Raw genomic sequence first — 22835 nt, 5'->3', positions numbered from 1 at the left:
CCCGTGTTCTTTGGCTCCTACACTGATGTTCTTCTAATGATACCGATATTGGTAGACCGTGCAGTAATGCAAAAATAGGACAAAAGATTTCCAAAGATAGTTTCAAGCACTTCATATTAATATGTTAGAATTTGGCATGTAGCTATGGGTCATGGCTAGGAATCACCCCCAAGGTAATAGATTAAAGGCAGGCTTTGACATATTTTATATTGGGATAAAATAAGGAACTTGGATCTTCCAAACATTGTCCAAATGTCACATCCAAAAGTCTAAAATTGATATTAACTTTCAATAAAGGCACTTCAGTGGAAAAAAGACTTATGACTAAGCAAAGAACTTCCAGTTTTTATTTTTTAAACATTTAACAAAAAAAACATTCAACCAAATTTTAAAAAATGAGGATGGATTAATTTACAATAAAATAGTCAACTTAAAATATCAGCCCTTTTTATTTAGGGCCAAGGAGGCCAATAGTTCCTGTTTAAACAGCAGAATTGCACAATTGGTATTTTCACCTATATTTGATGGCACAGAAATATAAAAGTCATACAATTTCCATTGAGATCCTCCCTTCCCTCCAGAGTAGAATTCATACAATTGCTTCTTAGGTCAGTTCTCGGGCCTTTAAGAATCACCAGTTATATTTTGAAACATATCTACAACTAGTCTGACAATGAGAACACTTTTAAAAAAATTCTTACAGGAAAAACGTTAAAAATAATTTTGTGGCACATTAGACTGCTTAAAGAAACAGCAAAGATGAAAAATAATGTACAATTATAGTCCCTTGCTTACAGAAATCACCTAAATAAAATATTTTCCCTAATTAATTATCTTCACTTCTTATAATTTATTAGCAGAGATGAATTACAAGAAGCAGAATGCACCATTTTTTGGTTCTTGGTTGTAGCTGCCAGCTTGAGAGTTCATGACGGTAAATGTAAAGCAAAATATGATTATGCTCACAAATTCTGGAATGGGAAAAAACCAAAATATCTCTTTTAAAGTGTTTCTCTATCCTTGCTTTCAAGTCATGACAAAAAATTCACAGCAGTTTAAAGGATGATGAAAGACTAAACATGGGCCGACTAAAATACATACTGAGAATAATTTTACCTATTACACTAAAGTGAAAACTGTAATAAGTACGATATTATATTACCAAGTAACATTCTAGAGTATGCTGCTGGAGCAAATACAGCACTTAACAGTTTCATTTACAGGGTAGGCATGGTAGCCTTTAGACAGAACATTTTCACACTCTTGAAGGAGCAACCTTTAAAACACAAACACACATAAAGTAGTATGTAATTCATAATAGCTGGCCAGGCACTTGACTGGGGGAAAGAGACTTTTCAGATTTTGAGGTAAACTAGAATTCTTTTCAGCAATTACAAACATATTCTAAAAACCACACTTTATTTCACACCAACTGAAGTTATTCAGCATTTAACTGTAAGTTTGTCACTCTATTGTGCCAAAATTCACACCTACATGTAACTTCTTAAGAAGCTATTAAAATAATAGAACATTGTCAAGTCTGAATTCTGGCCCCATTTAGATATACATCTGTGCTTAGAACATACTTGAAAAAACTAAAGGTACAGCCATATAAGGGCTAAAATGAGTATCTTTTTTCCTAAATTTGATATTAAAAAAAAAAAAGAGTCCTACTGTCACTCAGAGCAGAGGAGGAGGAGGTGGAAGACAATGACAAGGATGGAAGTGACAAGCCTCAATCTAGCCTCGAGAAAATTACAGAGCGGTGTTCCACAGGAGCACAAACACAGCAGCAGAGTTTGTTTACAGGTGTTGACAGTATGTGAAAGCTCTCTAAAACATTAACGCAAAGGAACACAACTCTCTGGGTTTATTCCACTCTGGGCACAGTCTTATGTTTCTTCCCCTCTTCGGAATTCATTTCAAGGCAATGTGGAGTTTACTTAAAGGAAAACTCATTTTAGAAGATGGAGGACCTCAGTAAGTATCTACACATCAGAAGACAAGAACAGAAAGTGGCCATTTTGGAGCTAGTCTTTTATCAGAAGTTATCCAAGTCTAATTTTCACTAGAATTACCATGAAATTATCTGCAAATGGAAAAGCCCTACCTCCAACCCTCATAACTAACAACTGATTCTATTTTCCATTCCCTTCTCAAACAGCAATTTCAACAGAAAGGCGACTTCTTGTTCTGAACAAACTCATCAGCTTATTATCTGGTTTGCACAGACTAATTCATCAACATCCTGTTTTGCACCCTTCAAAGAACACTATCAATATAGAAAATTTTAAAAAATTTTGATGAGGCATCAAAATAAATTTCTCAAAAGAATGAAAATAAAAAATTCAAAATTCTCAAAATAATGAAAAAAATTACTGGGTTTAATTCAGAGTTTCCACATGGCTAAAAACAGTCTATATACTTTTATTTATAAAAACCTCTAGGCTGACCCTCCTCAAGATGGCAAGTTTTTCCAGTCATGGTGAAGGATTTGTACTAACTGACCTCTTCCTTCCTTGCAGGACTAACAGTATACATCTGGCAAAACTACTAGCTGGAGTTACTGGTGCAATGAGCAAACGTGGAAGAATTTCTCTCTCTGTGATGCTAACTGGCTTGCTCAAGTTTTGAAACTGTGACCCAGGTCTGTCAGCACCATGCTTTACTCAACTGAAATAAGCAAGCCGCCATTGTGGTGGGACGAGGGAGAGGGTGGGGTGAGAAGGGGAATGAGGGCAATTATATATATCATTAAAATACCATGATATACAGTGAAAATGTGTCTGTTAATACATCTGAGACTTGAAAATCATTAATTTTAGCTATTAAAACTACATTCAGCTATTACAATTTCAAACACCTGCAAATGTAGAGCTTTCAGATATGCCCTAAATTTAAATATGAATGGAAGTTCATTATCAGCAAGCTAGAAGAAACAAATTGCATACACTTTGTAAGTGGTAACCTACCCCCTGCCCCACCCCCCCAAAAAAGTAGAAATTAGGTAAAAATTAAGTGAAATTATTCATAATTGTTTCCAGTTTCACCTTTCTCTTGGAAGAGACCCAAATCAGGTCTCTGGAAATCCAACTTCATACATGTAAGAAATGGCATCTGCTATCACATCGGTAAGTCTTTCCCTCAAAGGTAGACAGGTCATAGATGTATCTCAGACATTCATTTCCATGTATAATGATTTTTGAGACATCTATTCCACTGAAATATTATAAATCAAGTCTACAAACCACTCCTAAAAAAAAAAAGGCACTTTGCTGCGAGTTAGATTTAATTATGTGAAAGTCAAGAACACTAGGATAGACTCAAAAGTCAGTATTCACTTGTGTAATTTATGAATGCAGAGGAGATGCCAATTTATAGAATATAGCCAATGATACTATAAACAAACCAAATGGCAACTTAACTATATTCTCAGCAAAACAGTAATTTATGACATTTCTCCAAAAACCATCATAGTTCCAAGTTCAACAATAAAAAGGAAAAAAAAAAAAGTCACCAGCAGTTGCTACTTTAGAGCTCAAGACATTGTTTCCTACAGAATTTCATGTCTACAAGTTTGGTTCTCTGTTTCAGAGCATGAATTACTTTTCAGATGAAAAACCTGGGATGGCAGAGGTTTGTTTGTGTGTGTTGGGGGAGAACCCAGGGTGGAAAAACAGTGGGGAGTAACAAGAGGTTCATTTCTCTGGTCAGACAACCAAGTGAGGAGGTAGTTATTCAGAGAACTTCTCAAATAGAGAATATTGTACTGATCTACTGAGAGTTGGGGAAGTAGCAGGAGCTTCTTTGTGAGACTGAAGATAGCAACAGGAATACTTCTCCTCCAGGGAAGTCAGGACCAGGGTGTCAGTGCAGCTAAAATAAAGACAGAATTTGTATAAGTGGCATATAGAAAATGTAAGAAAAACAAGGTCAAGAAATCAACACGAACGATAACATATTCATTTCCAAACTTGTCCTACCTTGACAGTGGCTCTTTTCTGATGCTAGAACTTTAAAAGTATCTATAAGAAAAGAACACACACCATGTCATGAGTTTTGATGTAGTGATTCTTCAAACTCCTAATCAGTGCCAAAAATATGGTACGGTATTTGTACTTTTCATAATAATACCTTCTAGTTTCTAATATTATTGAAAGTGTAATAATGTCTATAAAATACTTAAATGCTTTATTATTTTTTTAAGCTTTTATTTATTTATTTATTTGTCAGGGACAGAAAGAGAGAGGGAGAGAACATGCACAAGTAGGTGGAGCGGCATGCAGAGGGAGAGGGAGAAGCAGGCTCCCTGTTAAGCAGGGAGCCTGATGTGGGGCTTGATCCCAGGACCCTGGGATCATGACCTGAGCCGAAGGCAGATTGCTTAACCAACTGAGCCACCCAGGTGTAGTCTACTTAAATGCGTTAAAAACATTTTAGACTTCAGTACCCTCAGAAAAGGTGCCATAAGGAAAATATTTTATAAGTGTACAGAAAAAATAACAGCAATCTCCTCCAACTTGCCTGATGCTAAATAACAAAATTTATAATTATGTCAGGAGACCACATGCTCACCTTGTTACATCACCACACACGGTAACCCCATACAACCTTGAGTTCCATCATCATTGCTGTTGAGTTTCTTCATTCGGTACTGACGTATTTCTCTTACCAGTGTGTAAAAGGCATCTTCGACACCCTACAAAAGAACATGATAAGGATGGCTTAATAGACACAATCCAAGTTGTAAGCTCTCTCATTTGTACTTCTTTAGTGGATTTAAAATTCCAACAAGCTGATGAAATAGGGTGATTTAGGAAGAGAATACCAAACTTAGCATTCCTACTGAATCACATCAACAGGCTGATACACAAATGGCATATTCTGCAAAAATAACGTTCAAGCACAGAAAAATGGGTAACGTGGGACATACAGAACTACCAGATCTAAAGATTCCATTCAGCAGAGCTAAAGCCCAAAACACTGGCTGGTGTTGATGGAGGAAGGTCTAATGTTTGTACTTATCTTTAATCAAGGGTCCTCATTTTAGTAATATTTAGTAATAGTAGCATGTTAAGGTGGGAGTAAAGTGCCACAGCAGAATATTCATCAGCTCATTTTGGGTTTAAACTGAAGATTAAAAAAATAGAATATCGAAAATCCATAACAACAAAGAATGCGGCTCCTATTTCTTGCAGTCAAACTTCTCTGCATTAAACAAACCCTTGCCAGATGCTCAAAGCTCTGCTATACCTGTCTGGTCTTGGCTGAGGTTTCAATGAATGGAATCCCATAACTCTTGGCCAGTTCGTGGGCTTGTTTTGTGTCCACTGTCCTTGTTGGCAAATCACACTTATTTCCTACTAGTACCATAGGTACATCATCTGAATCTTTTACTCGCTTAATCTGTTCCCTAAAAAAAAAAAAAAAAAAAAAGAAAGGAGTATGTTATCATAACCTAAGAGTAGGTCTTTAGGAAGGAATGAGCGGCTAGAATAAAAAAGGTTCTAATGACTTTTATCTAGCCCTATTAGCTTCTAGTATGGAGTTTCACTTATCCCCCCACTAAATATAAAAGACCACGCATACTAGGTAGACTGGCTTAGACTTAATGCAGCAGCCACAGGGAAGCCAAGTATTGGTTCACCTTCCAGTGGAAATGGATGGCAATTCTATCTTTTGACACATACCCTTGTTAGGCTCCTTGATTCACTAAAGAGCGTGGCTCCAGATTTAATTGGCAACTTGAAATCACACTCTAGATTAGGATCTGAAGTATAAAAAGTAAAGCTTAGTGCCTCAAAACAACTTTTTGAGGTTTTCTTGAGAGTGACAGTATTTAATGAAAGACAGACACTTCTCTAGGTGGGTGGTGTCCAGACATTTTCTTCCAACAGTATCATAGCTGGAAGTCCAAGATACAAAACAGAAAACACCAGACCTGCTCTTACTAAAGGGGACTGAAGGATCTGGAACTCCCAACTTACAGCACTCCCTTCAGAGACACAGAAGACACAGCACACAGCAGTTTGGAAACAATTGCTCTAGATTTTCTTGACGAATACTGTCCAATAAAACTTTTCACGATGATGGAAAGGTTCTCCATCCGTGCTGTCCAACTATATCCGCTAGTCATATGTAGCTACCGGACACTTGAGAAGTCAGTTGCTATGTGGTCAAGGAACTGATTTTTCAGTTTTATTTAACTTTAACTGAAATAAGCACACAAGGCTGGGGCCACCATACGGCACAGCACCACTCCCGACCCTAGCCCCAGATCACACACGAAGTCATGTGCTGAACCCATGTCACACTGGCTGTCTGCAGCACTGACCTTTGCTGTAATGGCAGTGGCCTATTTTTTTTTTAAGATTTTATTTATTCATGAGAGAGAGAGAGAGAGAGCACACAAGCAGGGGGAGAGGCAGAGGGAGAGGGAGAAGCAGACTCCCCTCTGAGCGGGAAGCCGACAGGGGGCTCGATCCTAGGACCCTGAGATTATGACCTGAGCCCAAGGCAGACGCTTAACCATCTGACCCACCCAGGTGCCAAGCAGTGGCCAATTTTAAAGCATAATGTAAGACAAGACAGCCTAAGAGGAAAAACGACTTCTGGAAATTCAACAAATATCAGATGCTTGACAAGTGTTGGACATTTTATTACATATTGCTATTATTTCCAGAGAGCAGATGGAAAGTAGAGCAGGTTTAGATGGAAAAAAACCCCACCGAAGTCAGTTTTGGACTAGCTTGTTTCTGCGAGCAGACATCATCGTATGGATGGAGCACAATCCAGGACTGCAGGCCGTAGGAAGAACATCTGCATAGCGTTGACTACGTGATAGGAACTTTTCTGGGTGATTAACATGTTTATTAACTTGTTTAATTTTCAAAATAACTTTTGGTAGGTACTATTCTCTCCATATTACTGATAAGGAAACTGAGGCACAGACATTTGGTAGTTTGCCCCAAAGTCCCATGGGTAACAGATGATGGAGCCAAGTTTCAACCTGTTGTATTACTCTGCTCAAAGAACATGGAGCTAAGAAAAAGGAGTCCTGGGTTTTTGGGCCTGGATCTGCTACTAGTAACAACCATGACTCCAAAAACCTAAAAAAATCACTTTCTGCAGCTCTACTTCTGATTCCGTAAAACAAGGATGTTGTACTAGAATTTTTTATGGTTTGATTGAGCTTTGAAACTTTATGGTTCTACTGAGAAAGACCATCCTTCCTCTTTATCTACTCCCCATTCGTTTCTTCCTATCATCTTCTCTCTTCTATGACTTACTGATGACTCTTTCTCAGACATGTTTTCCTCTCTGAAATTCCTGTGTGATCTCTCATACCACCACCTCTGGTTCTGAATCATCCCATTAGCAAGCTTCATTTACATATCATCACACGTTCTAGCCATGGTGTATTATATAAAATAAATTCCAATATTAACTTTCAGTTATAATCCCAAACCTCAATGTTAAACCATGTGAAACCAACTCTTCTCATAATTAAAAACGCTATCTTCCCTAGTGTGGTATCCTCATCCCCCCACAAAGCTTCAGAATACACTTATAGATCATCCTTTCAGAAAAAATAATGTTCCTAGTACCTGTAGAGGTTAATATCTGCAAATGATTTGCTATTATTGATGGCAAATACACAGAGGAAGCCTTCGCCTGTCCTCATGTATTGGTCTCTCATGGCACTGTACTCCTCTTGACCAGCTGTATCCAGTATGTCCAACAGACAGGTTTCACCGTCTATAACCACCTGCTTTCGGTAAGAATCCTGGGGGTGCGGAGGGTGGGGGATGGCAGGGAGAGAGGAAGATTTCATTTTTATTAGAAACCATAGGGAATGCAATGCTATTGCCAAGGTCAGATAAGCTCCTACCTAAGTTTATTTCCATCTCTCTGGTTTGTCCCTCAAACTCCTCATATATAATCACAAACAGAAAGTACTTAATGTCACCCTACGAAAAAAAGCCCCAAATCCTATACGCCTGCAGAAAGGAAAATGTGGTCACTCTGTTCCTGGGAAAGAGAGAAAAAGTGCGGTAATTCAAAAGACAGCTCTACTGCAGTTAGACTAGAGATTAGGTTTCACAGTGTATTTTACTAAGGTATGAACTAGACTTTTCTTACTTGTTTATTGTACATTTAAAGTTCTAAACATACCTCCACCAATTATACCTGGCCCTGGATACAGTGTCATTTGTGTTTATGACTAAATACACAAATAATTTTTATTTCAGACAAGATTATAACACAAATATATTTTTCTCATCATGGTGAAATTTTACCTTTGGGAAATATTCCTGAATCAAATTCCTAAATATCCCAAACAAGGTATACAGTTATAATTCCTCATGAGGAAAAACATGCATAATCACATATATTTATATTTTAAAAGTTTTTAATTTGGCTCTAAGGCAAAAATTTTACTTGTATTTTAATATTTATGTTTTGGGAATTCAGTTCAAAGAAAATAACCCATCACACTTGGTAAAGATCTGGCTCCAGAAACAGAATGTGACTTGGTTTCCCAGTTCATTGATCAGTGCCTCTGTAACTCAACTTCATTGTGGGACTGTAATATACTTTCAAATTAACATAGAACTCGCATTGCCAAAACTTACTTGAAGCATGAAATATGATTAAGTCTATGAATGTTCCGAGGAAATGAGTACAATTAAAATTATAAAGATAGGTTTTAGTCAAACTAATTTACAGTAACAGAAGTCAGAGAAGTGGTTATTTCCTGGCAGGGTGGGGTTTACTGACTGGAAAGTGGCATGGTCGAACACTCTGGGGCACTGGAAACGGTCTATATTTCTGAGTGGTGGTTACATAAGTATATACAAATTTTTAAGTCACCGGGCTGTAGATATACCATTTTTGTATTTTACTGTATGTACATTATCCTTCAGTAAATAAAATTCAGAAAAATATTAAAAGGTTCTAACTATTAATACTAAAGCTGTTAAGCAAGGACTAATGACTAATTTTTAATAATGGCTATGTTAGTTAGCTTCCATTAAACACTCAGTGGCTGGGGGTGGGGGCAGGAAGACCAGGGTGTGGATTAAAATAAAATAATCTCTAGTCAGACATTTCTAAACTGAATAAACAAAACCTTTTATTTAAAGGACCTTAGATGCCATTATTCAAGCCAATTTATAACATGAACTCACAAAAAAAACTTACACTGATTTTTTTCAACATCGCTGTGTTGATAGGCAGGACATGTTTATGGTAATTTAATAGATGAGGAAAACGAAGCTCAGAGAGTTTAAGTGATTTGCTCAACATAACATAACTAAGTAAACAGCAAACAGGGAGTGAAAGAAATCTAGGCGGTGACTCAAAATCTCATATTCTACTCCAGCCCAGTCTCAGCTGCTTCAGCCAGCTAATTAAAATTGAAGAACACCTAGATCTTTGAATCCTTTATCTCCATCCTATTATTCAGTCACTCTTCCTATGGCCTGTGCTTAATAGAGCTGTCATAGGAGTTCAACAGTGAGTATGCAAAAGTTTACTGAACTATTGTCAGTTTTTTAGAAAAAAACTTCAGCAGCTAATAAAAATGAACTCTTCTCCACAAACATGGAAAGCTTCGTTACTGTGTTACTGAACGCAGTACCCCAAATAACTTTCACTTTCTCTCTTGATTATTCCTTTAGCTAAAGAACAGCTGAAGGACAGGTGTAAGGGTGGACCAAAAGCCAGAGGTAGGGTCAGCGCACTACCACTGGGCCTCACCTCTATGGTGGGATCATACTCATCTACAAAGTGGTTCTGGATTAGCTGGATTGTCAATGCGCTTTTCCCGACACCACCTGCTCCAACCACCACCAGTTTGTACTCAGTCATTTCACACCAGCAAGAACCTGTGGGAAAGCAGCAATTAGGTTTAATGGGAGAGCCACAACTACAGTACTTCAAAGCCTTCTATAATCAATAGTAACTAAAGCCTGAGTTTGAAATGTATCGGTTTCATACACGTGACCCTCCACTCGGTTCTCAAAGTGATTCAGGAGTACAAGAACATTCGCAGGTTACTGCAGGCCTCAGAATTATGGTTAGTCGCCTGGCTACCCCCACCCTGCTCTATTTTTCAACAGTCCGTGGGCCCCGCCCTCAGCCTAAGGTAAAGGAAACCCCTCTTCCTACTCCTCCCTCAAGTCTCCTCAGCTCCGGTGGGGCGGCCTCCGGGCCGTACCCTCATCTTACACCCCCGCCAGCCCCCAAAGATCTCCCCCGTAGGGCTCAAAACGAAGGACCCCCGCCGAACGGCCTTTGTCTCCAGCCTGCAGACTCCGTTCGATTCCGGACAACAAGGAGGCGCCTGTATGCGCCAAAGACGAACGCTACACACCACAGAGCCTTACCTCAAGCTCCGCTGCCTCCGCTTCCGAAGGATTTAGGACCACAACTGGGAAAAATGTTGGAGACCCCGGAACCGCCATGAACAGCCCCCACTAGGGAGCGGCACTTCCGGCCCCGCCCGCTACGTAATCAGTCGGCGCCCCGGGCGCCCGAGTCCCCGCCCCGGCCACGTGGGCCCCCGACCCAGGAGTCACGCGGCGGGCCGCGCCCAGCCCCGCCCCTCCCACACAGGACGTTTCAAAAATGAAAGCGCTAGGTGCTAGAGTCTCAAAAATCAGTAAAACTTTATTCGCTTCCATTCTTTCGCCATTAACAGAAAACTGGAGAAAGCAAAAATGTTTTGTGTTTACAAAGATAAACGGCCTCTTTACCCAGAGAAGATCAAAACCTCAAACGACAACGGGGAAGATAAAAGCGCCCTCCCCCACATCCCCTGAGCTGCCCTTGTCATCCTAGACAAAGCCTTCATGAAGTCCACTGGCCAGGGACCCTGGATGTGGCCAATTCAAGATGAGGGCCAAGAAATCAGACCAATCCGTTCCCGTGATATAAAGTTGAATAGAAGCTACACCAAGGGCCAAGTGCCTGTATTTCACAGGACACAGGAACCAGGCGGCTACTTATAAAAAAAACAAGATTCATTTCAGGCACAACTTTTTTATTTTTTTTTGTTTTGTTTTGTTTTTAAATCAGTAAAAGAAACTGGGTCCTAGAAGCTGCAGTTATCTAAGCAGCAGCAAGTTTGTGCATTCGTCTTTTTTTGTTTTGTTTTTCTTTAAATACGATTAAATTACCACACTGCTGGCACACCTCATTTGCATGAAATTCTGCACCATACATACTAATTGTAGTAAAATTACCCCCCTCCCCAATCCCAGGAAAAAAGAAACTACTCTGGAAGATAATTTTCACTGAAATCTAACCAAACTTCGTTAAGTGGACTGTGACAAGATTATAAATGATATGAAAAATAACATTTTAACATTTGGCCACCAACTTAAGGAAATGGTTTGCCTATACAAATTTTTATAATTTTTGTAATTTTAAATATATTCTACCTTCATATGGTCCTCAGGATTAAAGCATAATGAACAGGAAAGAAAAGGAAAAGAACGCAACTGAGTGCTAAGGCAGAACATCTTGCCAGATAGTAATGAAGGTAGAGTATATGCTAAATACCAAGTGCAGAATTTCATAGAGCCAACAAGATAACAGTCTATATTTTTCACTTACACAGGCGAAGTGGAGTTTGCAATTACCAGTTGCGTTAAATGCACCAAATAAAGCTCCTAAAATTGATACTATAAGGCGCCACCTTAAGTTTTCCAGGCTGCAACTGTGCATAATTTTAAAATGGTTTTCTTAAATTTATTTATTTTTTTAAACATAACACGAGGAAGGTGTTAAAACTGGTGTAATAGCTCAAGAGAATAAGTATTCCAGATTTTGGGAGGGATGAAGAGGGAGATATTCAGAACCCTTCACCAGAATCCCCCCAACTTGATCATAGTGGATTAATGATGTGCTTTGTGGATGTGGTTAGTCAAGGACACCAGCTTGACGGATCTTTCTTTCTGCACCAAATCCCTGAAAAGAAGTGAAATTGCAGTTAATTACTATAAAGGCATTACTTTCAATCATTGTAACCACCACCGTCTTTCTTTCCCAGAGGAGGAAATTCATAGTAAGCCCTCCTGATCTACTACCTAAAATCTACCAAAAGATCAGGAAGACCAAGAAATGTGCTTCTTACTGTGAGCAACCTTTGTTAGGGGCTGAACCAATGTGTAGGGAGTTTTAACTAACTATAAGCCTACTGAATGTTGAAAGAGAATCCTGAAGTTGCCTGCTTCATTAAGCTCTGAGCTATGCCGAAATAGGACCCTGAGTAGCATACTGGTCTGTCAGCTGTCCCTACCCACCCCAAAACCTTGTATGCTCTCATACCATTGAGTTATCTGGTCCCCTTGGTTGACGAAGAACCATTAGGCGAGGAGCACTGGCATCATCCAGGGTTATGTTCTTCAAGCGATTGACCAACCTATCAGGTCGTGGAGCTGCAACAGCCTTGGGGCCCTCGCTGTAATGAAGTCAAGAGGTGAGAAGAAACAACTCTTGGTGCGAAGAAAGCAAGTACCTGCAGAGGAGTAGGTTTTCTAACTACCCAAATGACTCAGTTTTAATGAGGGGACAACTCTTGCCTCATCTAGCCAGCTAGCTAGCAAGACAGGACAGACAAGTTTGTTTATGTTTTATTCCCAACTCAAGGTTTATTACTATGGAGGAACTGGAAGAATCATTTGGGTGAGGGTCATCCCTGGACTGGTCTGCAACTAGAAAAACCAGTTCCATAGACACATAAAATGAGGTAGTGGATGTGAAAAACCTTAGAAAAGTTAAATATGAAGAAATATTTCAAGAGACTCCCAGCTCCTTTCATGGTAATGTTACGGATTTAAAACCTTTAAAAAAGCAGAGACAGTATTGCTAAACTATAAATTAGAATTTTAAGCAGCATATAAATGGCTTAATGGAAGAAAAAGCTAAACAGAATCCTTTAAGAACAGGACTACATAATCTTATTATAGTTAAGTTCTAATACATAGAAAGTACCCAATTAATATTTCATGGGGCCAGACTGAAAAGACTTCAAAATTTAGACAATGAAAAGACTCAAGGTAAAAAAAGACACAGGAAGGATCAAGAAATAACCAGAAAGTGGCAGGATTAAAAAAAGCAGTGATGAAAAAGTGAAGAAGTGTGATAAACCAGAGTTTATGGAAGTTTAAAGACAGTCCAGGGAGTTTACCAGCCCAACAACAACAAACTCACCAGACTCGCCAAACATTACAAGCGCTGCACTTGCCAGTGCGCTGATTAAGAATCACTGAGAATTCCACCTCATCTCCAGCCTGTAGCTCAATGCCATCTTGAACTTCTTTCACATGGAAAAAGAGCTTCTTGCTATCTCCTACTTCATAATTAATGAAGCCAAACTGGGGGAAGAGGGAAGGGGGAAAAGAAAAAAAAAGGACACATTACAAGGGGGAAAAGTACCTCACTCTAAATGAAGCACAATGCCTGACCCTAACTAGAAGCTGATTTATAAAACATGGTATTAATGCTGATGCTCCAGTTTAGCTGCCTGTGCTAGAAAGTAAAAGCATATGGGTCCGAAAAACTTGTCAGGGAAGAAATCTATCTTTGAAATCACTGCTATTCAATCTATCATAGCCTGACTGAAACAAAGGTCGCTTTGTGTCTTCATATAGTATATGGAGCTTTTGAATTAAGCAAAAAATTATACTGAGATCTCAATATGAGGAATAGTTTTGTTTGCCCTAAATGTATTTTATGAACACTTTCACACATGCTTGCTTGCTTTGTGTGGCCTGCAAAAGCAGCTCTGAGCTAAAGTACACAAAATCTTACAGTCTTTCTCTTCTGAAAAATCTCACTCCAAACTTATTTTCCCTGTCATGTAATGTTAGTTATCAGTAATACTCTTAACTTTCTTTTTGCTCATATCACCATTTTCTTCATGTGGTTTTCTTCATATTTTTACAAGCTACCTCAAATCAGTGAAAAAAGGGTGGAGCAGAAATAAAAACCAAGGTGAATATTGATGGTTCTTCCTTGGCTGAAAAAATTTCAAGGTTTTGGTTAACACTTGTTTACCAACTCATAAAAGGATCAAGTTCAGATCCAGAGATACTACCACTTACCTGATCCTTCACACACTCCACTGTGGCCCTACGCAGGGGTGTGATGTTGTAGGCCATAGTCTGTGCATTTTGGCCCAAGACACATAACTGGAACTTGACACTCTCCCCTTTCTGCAGGCAATCCCCTTTGTTGGCCATCCCAACTATGCCAAATGGATAGACCTCACCTTTCATATCCCCTGTAAGGAGAAATTACGTACAAAGTCTAAAAACTAGTATTTCACAACAGTCCTATGCTGACGGTCCTAATAAATTTTTAAGTAAATTGCTAAAAATGTATTATGTTCCTAGATTTTTATACCTGAGAAATTCTACCATAAAGCTTCAATGAAATACTATCATGAAAACAAGTGAGAACTTGCAGTACTTCACTAGCTAACGAACAGTTTTATTTTTTTCAGTAATCTCTATATCCAATGTGGGGCTCAAATTCACTACCCTGAGATCAAGAGTCGTATGCTCTTCAAACGGAGCTAGCCAGGTACCCCTAATAAAGTTTTAATTTTTTTTTTAAAAAATTTTTTTTATTTATCCGACAGCGAGAGAGGGAACACAAGTGGGAGGAGTGGCAGAGGGAGAAGCAGGCTTCCCACCGAGCAGGGAGCCCTATGTGGGACTCGATCCCAGAACCCTAGGGATCATGACCTGAGCCGAAGGCAGACGCTTAACGACTGAGCCACCCAGGTGCCCCTCCCAATAAAGTTTTAAACTACACTTACAAAATTAAAAATAACACTATCACTCACAACCTCATTACCTAAATATTTGGGTGTTTTAAGCAGAATGGGTTGCTAACATGATCCACTGGATTATCTTCTTCCTGAGTTCACAATGTGAGCCAACCAGTCAAAAATATTTCTGACCCACACCTAATTGGGCATTCAGTCAGGAACAGGCAAAAACAATGTGGATAAATTTCTTTGGCATTCTACATCTTTTCTTTGTTCTGACTGTGGCTCCCTCAAACCAACAGGTACTTGTCTCAGTTCAGAGCTCAGCATACTTTTTCTTAAAAAACAGTAAACATTTTCTGTTACAACTACTCAACTTTGCTGATGTACTCAGAAAGCAACCAAAGACAATATATAAATGAATGGCTATGACTGTTTCAAGAAAACTTTCTTTCAGAAACAAGCCACCATATTTTTGTAGAGCTCTTCCCTAGAGTAAAAAAGTTGGCTGGGGCGCCCGGGGGGGGGGGGGGGGCTCAGTCGGTTAAGCATCGACTCGATCTCAGCTCAGGTCTGGATCTCAGGGTCGTGAGTTCAAGCCCTGCATTGGGCTCCACGCTGGGTGTGTGGAACCTACTTAAATTTAAAAAATAAACGAACAAATAAGTAAGAAAAATTAAGAGTAAATAAAAAACGTTGGCTGGAGGTCAGTGCAGGCTAGGAATTAAAAACCATGCCAAAGGTTTAGCTGCTTATCAGTTCGCTTGGATGGTGAAGCCACCGAATCAACAAAAACGAAGAGAAAACCATCAGGTGGAAGAAGCAGCTTCAGAATTGGAAATGCTTTTAACAATTCTCTTCATTGATTATAGGGTAAGTGAAGGTTTTCTTTTCAAACATACAGGAACCACAAACTTTTGGATACACTTCCAACAGATAAAGTCATGCAGAAGGATTAGAGACAGCTGGTCTGATGTAGCTGTGTTAATACTAATAACTACCATTTATTAAACACTTATAGATTCATATTTAATCTTTCCAGAATCTTAGATTGAAGTTATTGTCCTCATTTTATTTTATTTATTTATTTATTTTTAAAGATTTTATTTATTTATTTGAGACAGAGAGAATGAGAGACAGAGAGCATGAGAGGGAGGAGGGTCAGAGGGAGAAGCAGACTCCCTGCCGAGCAGGGAGCCCGATGCGGGACTCGATCCCGGGACTCCAGGATCATGACCTGAGCCGAAGGCAGTCGCTTAACCAACTGAGCCACCCAGGCGCCCCATATTGTCCTCATTTTAAAGAAGAAACTGAGCTAGCAAAGATTTAAGTAATTTGTCTAAGATTCTATAGCTAGGAAGTGGAAGAGCTGGTGTTCAGATCTAGGCCTGCCCTACTTCAAAGTCCATGGTTTTATACAGAGTTGTTGTATTCCTGAATAAAAGAGCTATTCTCATCAACAAGTAGGAAAATGTGACCTGTCTAGTCTCAGAAACCCCTAGGCTTATAGATTTCAGGCAAGTTTCCTTTTCCATAAAATCTTTGCTTTGGACTGTATCCTAGAGCCAATGTTGAAGAATAAGTGGATTGGGGATTGGGAAACAAAAAGAAGTGGCATGTTACAGAGGAGGAAGAAAGGCAATTCAGTAAGTTGCTCAGCCCTTTAGTTTTTAGGGCCCTTTTAGGAGTATGGTGTAATCATGGCATTGGTTTAAAATACTGATTTGCAAAAAAGGCCAGATATGTACGGAGTGATTTAAAAACAAAACAAAAACAGTGTGTTTAATAACCACCACTGTTAGTAAAGGTGGGAAAGTAGAACAAAGTAAGTTTATTTTAAATATGAATTAGCTCTGAATTAACAAAAGAAGTGATTAAAATAAAAGATTGATTTGCTGTAAAATCTATTCCTATTTGGAGGGGTGTTGGTGTGGTGGGGAGATGGTGGGAGGTACTTAGGAGTATGTAAAACAAACTCCTAAGGACCTCAGGTGGTAAAAGGAACATGTTATCAAGATTCATTTCTTTCTCTCAAATTACCTATTCTTCCCCACTTCATGCTCTTTGACTCTTACATGACACAAGATTTATTCTCTTTGTGAGCCAAGCTATCATCTTTGGTTGGAAACTCAAACCCTCTCATCAACCCCATCATTATGGTGACTTAGCTATACTAATTATCCAATGGTTCCTACTACCATTCCTATTGCATACTTATTTTATGCACAAAGTAGTCTTTTTTTTTTAAGATTTGAGAGAGCCTGCGCACATGAGTGGGATGGGGAGAGGGAGAGAGAAGCTCAAGCAGACTCCACACTGAAAGTGGAGCCCAACCCGGGGCTCAATCTCATGACCTGAGCCACCCAGGCACCCCCAAAATTGTCTTTTGCTGGGGGTAAGGGGTGGTACCAGAACTCAGAGAATTATTGAAGATGGGGAGAAAAAAAGCATAAAATGAAAAATATAGAGCACTCTGGCCCAGAGACACACAGTAGGATCCACATGGAACCCTAGCTATTAAGGAATTTATACAGTACTTTTACAGAGAGCAGAAATGTTCACAGAAGTGAATGCTACTAAGAAAATTTGTTAATATTCACGTAAATAACGAGAATAATACAGGAAAACTATAAAATTGTACTAAACAGTCAATGTGAGTATCTGATTATCACACATTAGATGCCTATTGTTAGTGTGAGATTTTATTCTCAGTCGTCAATGTAACTCAGTTGCTCACCTATCAGTCATTTGTTCACAATATAAACCCAGGCTGATCTAATTTCTGAAGGATATAAAAATAAAATCCAAGAGATGGGGGTAGGGAAGAGTCACTTTTCCTTATTTCAGTTTTTAAGGAATCAAAAAACAACTGCAACAACACCAACATATTTTAAAACGTTCAAAGTAGTCATGTGAAAGTAAAAACAAATTTCCAACAATCTGATAGGGATGCTCATACCTTCCTCCACAATCTCAATCATTCCTTGGTACTCAGTCTGTGTTGGATCCACACTCCTCAAGGGGCGAATGACTTTACCAGAGTAGATGGTGGGATCAGCTTCCTCAGTAATGCCATTCACTACAAAACAAAAGCATGTTATAACTCTTACTCAACAATTTTAACTCTATTCCAGAGGAAAAGAAGCAAAAATCATTGCAACAAATGTTAGTAGAGGGTTGACTGCTTGTCTGCTACTCTTGAAATATTTCTAAACTACTTTTAAAATAAAGAAAGTTAATTTGTTTAAGGAATTAGCAAGTATTTATATTTAAAACATGTCTTGTTCTCTTCATCTTTTCTGGGTGACCAAATACTACTTTTAGCGGGTGTCTTCCCTGGTCTCTAAAATGGCAACCCCAACACTTATATACTTCCCTGTATTTTAATCTTTTTTCTTTTTAAATGGAGGGGGGGTGCAGAGGGAGAAGCAGGCTCCCCGTGGGGCAGGGAGCCTGATGCTGGACTCGATCCCAGAACCCTGGGATCATGACCTAAGCTGAAGGCAGAGGCTTGACCAACTGAGCCACCCAGGCGCCCCCTTTATTTTAATCTTAATAACATATATTACTATATTTCTAAACATACTACACACAATATTTTACTCATCTTGTTTGCCCGTGAATACATACAAACTAAAAAAACAAAACAAAACAAAACTCAACAAAGGCAGGGATTTGTCTGATTTCTTCACTGCTATATCCCTAGTACCTAAAACAGAGCATGCACTTAAGATATTTACTGAATTGAAATGAACATTCATGGCTGTCCTTTCTCTAGGTCTCACCAAGAAAAAGTGTTACTTGGGGAACTGAGATGAAAGCCAAAAGTTGCAGGTTTTTTTAAAAGTCAGAGATCCTAAATAGCAACAATTTTCTCAAGTTCCCATTATTTTTCGTATTAGACTCCTTCTCCAAAACAGTCTCCTAGAGGAATGCCTCTCTCCCCATCCCCATGGATTACATCTTGGAGTTATTTTTTAAGAAAGAGAGATTAAATTGAAAATAAGCATAAAGCCAATGACCTAAACCATCTATCTAGTGGTTCTCAAACTTGAGTATACATCAGAATTATCTAAAGTATTTATTAAAACAGATTGCCCGTCCTGACTTTAGTAGGTCTAGGATGGGGTCAGAGAACTTATTATTTCTAGTAAGTGCTGCTGGATCATACCTGGGGGACCACTAATCTAGAATGATTGGGTTTTTGCTCCCTCTCGCATGCTACCCCTTATTTCGTACCAAAAGCAGAGACTGAATAAGTAGAAATCACAATTCATTACCTGAGTGTGTTTTGTTCACTTTTTCTGCACTGACTTTGTTGCCTTTGCCTTTGGACAAGCTGTACTCGACCATGTCCCCCAGTTCCAAGCTATCAACATCACCAGAGAACTCACTGGGAAGAAAGGAAACATTTGAATAAGCAATCACCACAATTATCAAGAGGAGCAAATAAATTTTATTTCTTCTATAACAACATTCATGGTGTGCTTACTTATGCTGGATACTGTATTAAGCACATTATAGGCACTGACTCATTTAATCCTCAGAAACAACCCATTAAGAGGTTACCATTATCCCCAGCTTCAAGACAATGAAACTAAGATACCAGGAGGTTAATTAGGTGGCAGAGTCTGGATTTAAACCTGAACCATCTAAGAGTCCACACCCTTAACTAACACTATGCTATATTAGAACACCAAATCAAATGTACAAATCTCTGGTAGCAACATATGTAACAGTGTTCTTTCACTGAAGCAGAAAAGTTCTTGTCCAATGTTTAAAGCAGGTACAGGCCTTTATCTTTTGGCCACATGTTCTCTATACAGACAATTAACTTTTGTTTATACACTGCCATAATTTTACCAATATGTAATTTGGAAGTAAAAAATATATAACCACCCAATACTAAATGTTTTGGACTCCCAAACCAAACAACAGATAGTAAGCTCTAAGTTCTACAAGGCATTCCTCACCTGTAATGGAAAAAGATTTCCTTATCATGATTGGCTGTTTCAATAAATCCAAAATTATCCTTCAGAGTTGCCACATAACCCAAGAGCCTCTTGGAGTTGGAATTACGACCTAAAAGTCGCACACAAGTTGCAATCTGTTGTCCAGGCCTCTGTTTGTCACTAATACTAAATTCAACCTGTGAAAAATAAGGATGTTCATTAATACCATGTCTTTTCCACACCAAGCTCTTTACCTCAGGACCTATTAACTTCCCCAGACCATGCTTTCCATTCCAAATATCCTTTGTGTTAAATACTCTGATGGAATACATTTTCACCAAAACTAACACTTCTATGTCTCATTCCACTTTTCATAAGGGATCAAGTTTTGTTCTCCAGTGTGTATTTATTCCTTATAGATTCTCAATTTCTCTAAAGCAGGGCTATCAGAAAACCAGACAATGTTAAGTATGAGAAAAATGCATTGCAATATAAAATCTTTGGTGTGATTTTACTTTGATAATGTTTTGCGGTGGCTGTTTTAGCTTGTAATATTATTACTTTTATCTAAGTTAATTGACTTAGGCATATCTTAGCTAGTGTTTAAATACTGACTTCTCAAAAAGCTTTAACAAAGGGCTTCCTAGACCCTGTTCTAATTGAATAAGTTGCTTTTAAATGGGAAGATGTTCCTGTATTAACCTCATAAGCACAAAGCAATTTTAGCAAAATTTGATAAAATTAAAAAGAAACCATTGTGCAAGACTTTTAATTAAGATGACAACCTTTAACCCTCCTCTCAAATAAACAGAATTATCTTGCCTTATCTCCTATTTGAGGAGAAGTAGATCCTTCCACATCCTTGGCTTGAAAAGCAATAGTCAATTTCACCCCACAATCATCATAAGCAATAACACCATCCTCAGCCTCCTAAAAAAGAGAAGTCAACCACACTCAAAATCTCAGCATTTGATTTTGCTCTCAACTCTAACCCACTAACCTCAATATCCAGTCATTATCTGACAACATACTCCAGAGCAAGTATAGGAAATAGAGGTAAGACAATCCCTGCTCACGAAGAGCCCAGTTTAGCAGAGAACACAGATTCATAAACAAGTGTAATACACTATTATAAATAAGCACAATGACAGAAGGACTCACTAGGGTCCAGTGTTGGCCAAGAAAAAAACAACAAAAGGGCAGAAAAGCCTCATACAAAGGCTATCTTGATCAAATCAGTTTTGCCAGAGCCATTTGGGAAGCAGGGCTTGCAAGAGCTAAATACCATTAAAAATAATCCCCACTGGTTTTCTTTTGTTTTTATTATTTTTAACAGCAGCACTGGGGAAATTCCTACTATGGGCCAGGCCCTGTGAGAGCTTTTTCAATTAAATAGGAGACTGATTTTTTTAAGCTCAGAGGTGAAGTGATTTCCTAAGCTACAAAATAAGTGGTAAACAAGATGCTATTCTACTCTTGGGACGCCTGGGTGGCTCAGTCAGTTAAGCATCTGCTTTCAGCTCAGGTCATGATCCCAGGGTCCTTGGACCAAGCCACATCGGCTCCCTGCTCAGCAGGGAGTCTACTTCTCCCTCTCCCTCCACCCCCCACCCCACCCCTCACCCCCGGTGCTAACGATTAAAAAAAAAAAAGATGCTATTCCACTCTTACAGGCTCCTAATTATTTCTAAAATTACATTACCTTCTCTCTGGTCTACATTCATGATCTCTGTCCTCTGCTTCAAGGACTATATAAATGTCCTATTAGGCCTCTTCATCTTTTGCCTTTCTCCACCCCCATCTAGGGTTCATACTATTGCCATTTCTTCCTGAAGTACATTCCTGATGACACTTTCCAAAAGAAATCTTCTGAATACAGAACAATGTCTAAAGTCTTTAGAGTAGCGATCAAACCTTCTTAATCTAGCTGTATCCTGATTTTTCACCCTTATTTCCCTTATTGGGCCCCACCAAAGAAAAACCCTACCTTCCTATTTAATACTTAGTGCTTTCTAAAGAAACCCTGAATTTTTATCTGTACCTCTGTTCTGTGAGGAATGTCCTTTCCTCATTTATCTCTACCTATTAAATGTCAGTGCCTTAGTGAAACCATCCCAGACTCCCCCCAGTTTAGAATTCATTTTTGCCACAGCACTCTTATTGACCTTTTATGGCAACATTTTATATTTTGTATAAATTACCTGCTTCTATACAACTCTCAATTTATTATTTGAGAGCAAAAGCCATGTTAGACTAGACAGCTTTATATCTCTATTCAGTGAACTAGTCAATAAATGGAGTTCCAATGTGTGAACTGAGTCTACCAAAATTTGAAAGTTTTAAACTGCTTTGGAGACAAGTACTATCATTTTAGATGAGCGATTCTCAACCGGGAGTGGTTCTGGGATATCTGGCAGTATCTGACAACACTTTTGGCTGTCATAAAGGGGGAGAAGAAAGATAATGGTCTCTAGTGGGAAAAGCCCAGGGATGCTGCAAAACAGCCAACAATGCACACAACAGCCACCCACCCCCACACAAAAGTCAATAATGCTGAGATTAAAAAACCTTTTAGATTAGTTCACCACTGTTAATATTACAGAGAATTCCGAAAGAGATAATACTTAACTCCGTTATTGTGTGGACAGTGGTTTCCTTGAAGCAGAAGACTAATAAAGAGCTACATATATCACGGGTGCCTGGGTGGCTTAGTTAGTTAAGCATCTGACTCTTGATTTCAGCTCAGGTCATGATCTCAGGTTCTGAGATTGAGCCCTGCATCAGGTTCCATGCTCAACTCCAAGTCTGCTTCTTTTCCCTCTCCCTCGGCCCCTTTCACCCCCCTCCCCATGCACCTCTAAAATAAATAAACCTTAAAACAAAACAAAACAAAACTACACAAATCATCTTGATCCTGTAAAACTTACCTTTTCTTTGCCTTTATTTGGGCTAGTGGTTTTAGGGTTGGAGAAAGTGGCTTCTTTTTCTACAGTGCCCAGAAAACGATGATCTGAATGGGAGTGGAATGAAACCGTGCCCTTGGGAAGCTTTTTAATCCTAATAGCATGATTTCTTTGGGCAGAGAGCATATCCTACAA

General features: G+C 38.9%; 2 protein-coding genes across 6 annotated transcripts in view; both read right to left on the bottom strand.

Moving 5' to 3' along the window:
- Nucleotides 1-442: 442 nt before the first annotated feature.
- On the bottom strand, nt 443-10520 carry NRAS (NRAS proto-oncogene, GTPase). 2 transcript variants are annotated; one of them, XM_034990234.1, is made up of 7 exons: nt 10392-10520; nt 9763-9890; nt 7608-7786; nt 5254-5413; nt 4576-4699; nt 3984-4025; nt 443-3876 (listed from the first exon to the last, which is right to left on the bottom strand). In XM_034990234.1, exons 2-5 carry the CDS (start codon nt 9871-9873, stop codon nt 4580-4582), a joined length of 570 nt encoding a protein of 189 aa, XP_034846125.1. In that variant the 5' UTR covers nt 9874-9890; nt 10392-10520; the 3' UTR covers nt 443-3876; nt 3984-4025; nt 4576-4579. The 2 variants fall into 2 exon arrangements, with proteins under 2 accessions (XP_034846125.1, XP_034846126.1); XM_034990235.1 differs by lacking the exon at nt 10392-10520 and having other exon boundaries at nt 9763-10192.
- A 136-nt stretch (nt 10521-10656) lies between these two features.
- Nucleotides 10657-22835, bottom strand: part of CSDE1 (cold shock domain containing E1) — a 40197-nt gene continuing 28018 nt past the window's right edge. For 3 of the 4 annotated variants that reach the window (XM_034990230.1, XM_034990231.1, XM_034990233.1), the window contains 9 exons: nt 22665-22829; nt 20560-20667; nt 19759-19934; nt 19066-19178; nt 17745-17864; nt 14115-14293; nt 13222-13385; nt 12337-12469; nt 10657-11976 (listed from right to left, as the gene is read on the bottom strand). In XM_034990230.1, the coding sequence (XP_034846121.1) occupies nt 11929-11976; nt 12337-12469; nt 13222-13385; nt 14115-14293; nt 17745-17864; nt 19066-19178; nt 19759-19934; nt 20560-20667; nt 22665-22829 (1206 nt within the window). In that variant the 3' untranslated portion in view covers nt 10657-11928. The remainder of the gene's footprint in view (nt 11977-12336; nt 12470-13221; nt 13386-14114; nt 14294-17744; nt 17865-19065; nt 19179-19758; nt 19935-20559; nt 20668-22664; nt 22830-22835) is intronic. The other variant, XM_034990232.1, reaches the window with a different exon arrangement.

The sequence above is a fragment of the Mirounga leonina genome, unplaced genomic scaffold, assembly GCF_011800145.1.
Source record: "Mirounga leonina isolate KUSES-001 unplaced genomic scaffold, KU_Mleo_1.0 Mir_507, whole genome shotgun sequence".
NCBI classification, from domain to species: Eukaryota; Metazoa; Chordata; class Mammalia; order Carnivora; family Phocidae; genus Mirounga; species Mirounga leonina.
Note: the sequence above shows the minus strand (reverse complement) of the source record. Positions and strands in the feature narration are given on the sequence as shown.

Coding starts and splice junctions, on each gene's coding strand:
- NRAS (XM_034990234.1), bottom strand. CDS start 9,873: ATGACTGAGTACAAACTGGTGGTGGTTGGAGCAGGTGGTGTCGGGAAA. Junction 7,787..9,762: donor AGTATGATCCCACCATAGAG/GTGAGGCCCAGT, acceptor CCGCACCCCCAG/GATTCTTACCGAAAGCAGGT. Junction 4,700..5,253: donor CCTCAGCCAAGACCAGACAG/GTATAGCAGAGC, acceptor GTTCTTTTGTAG/GGTGTCGAAGATGCCTTTTA.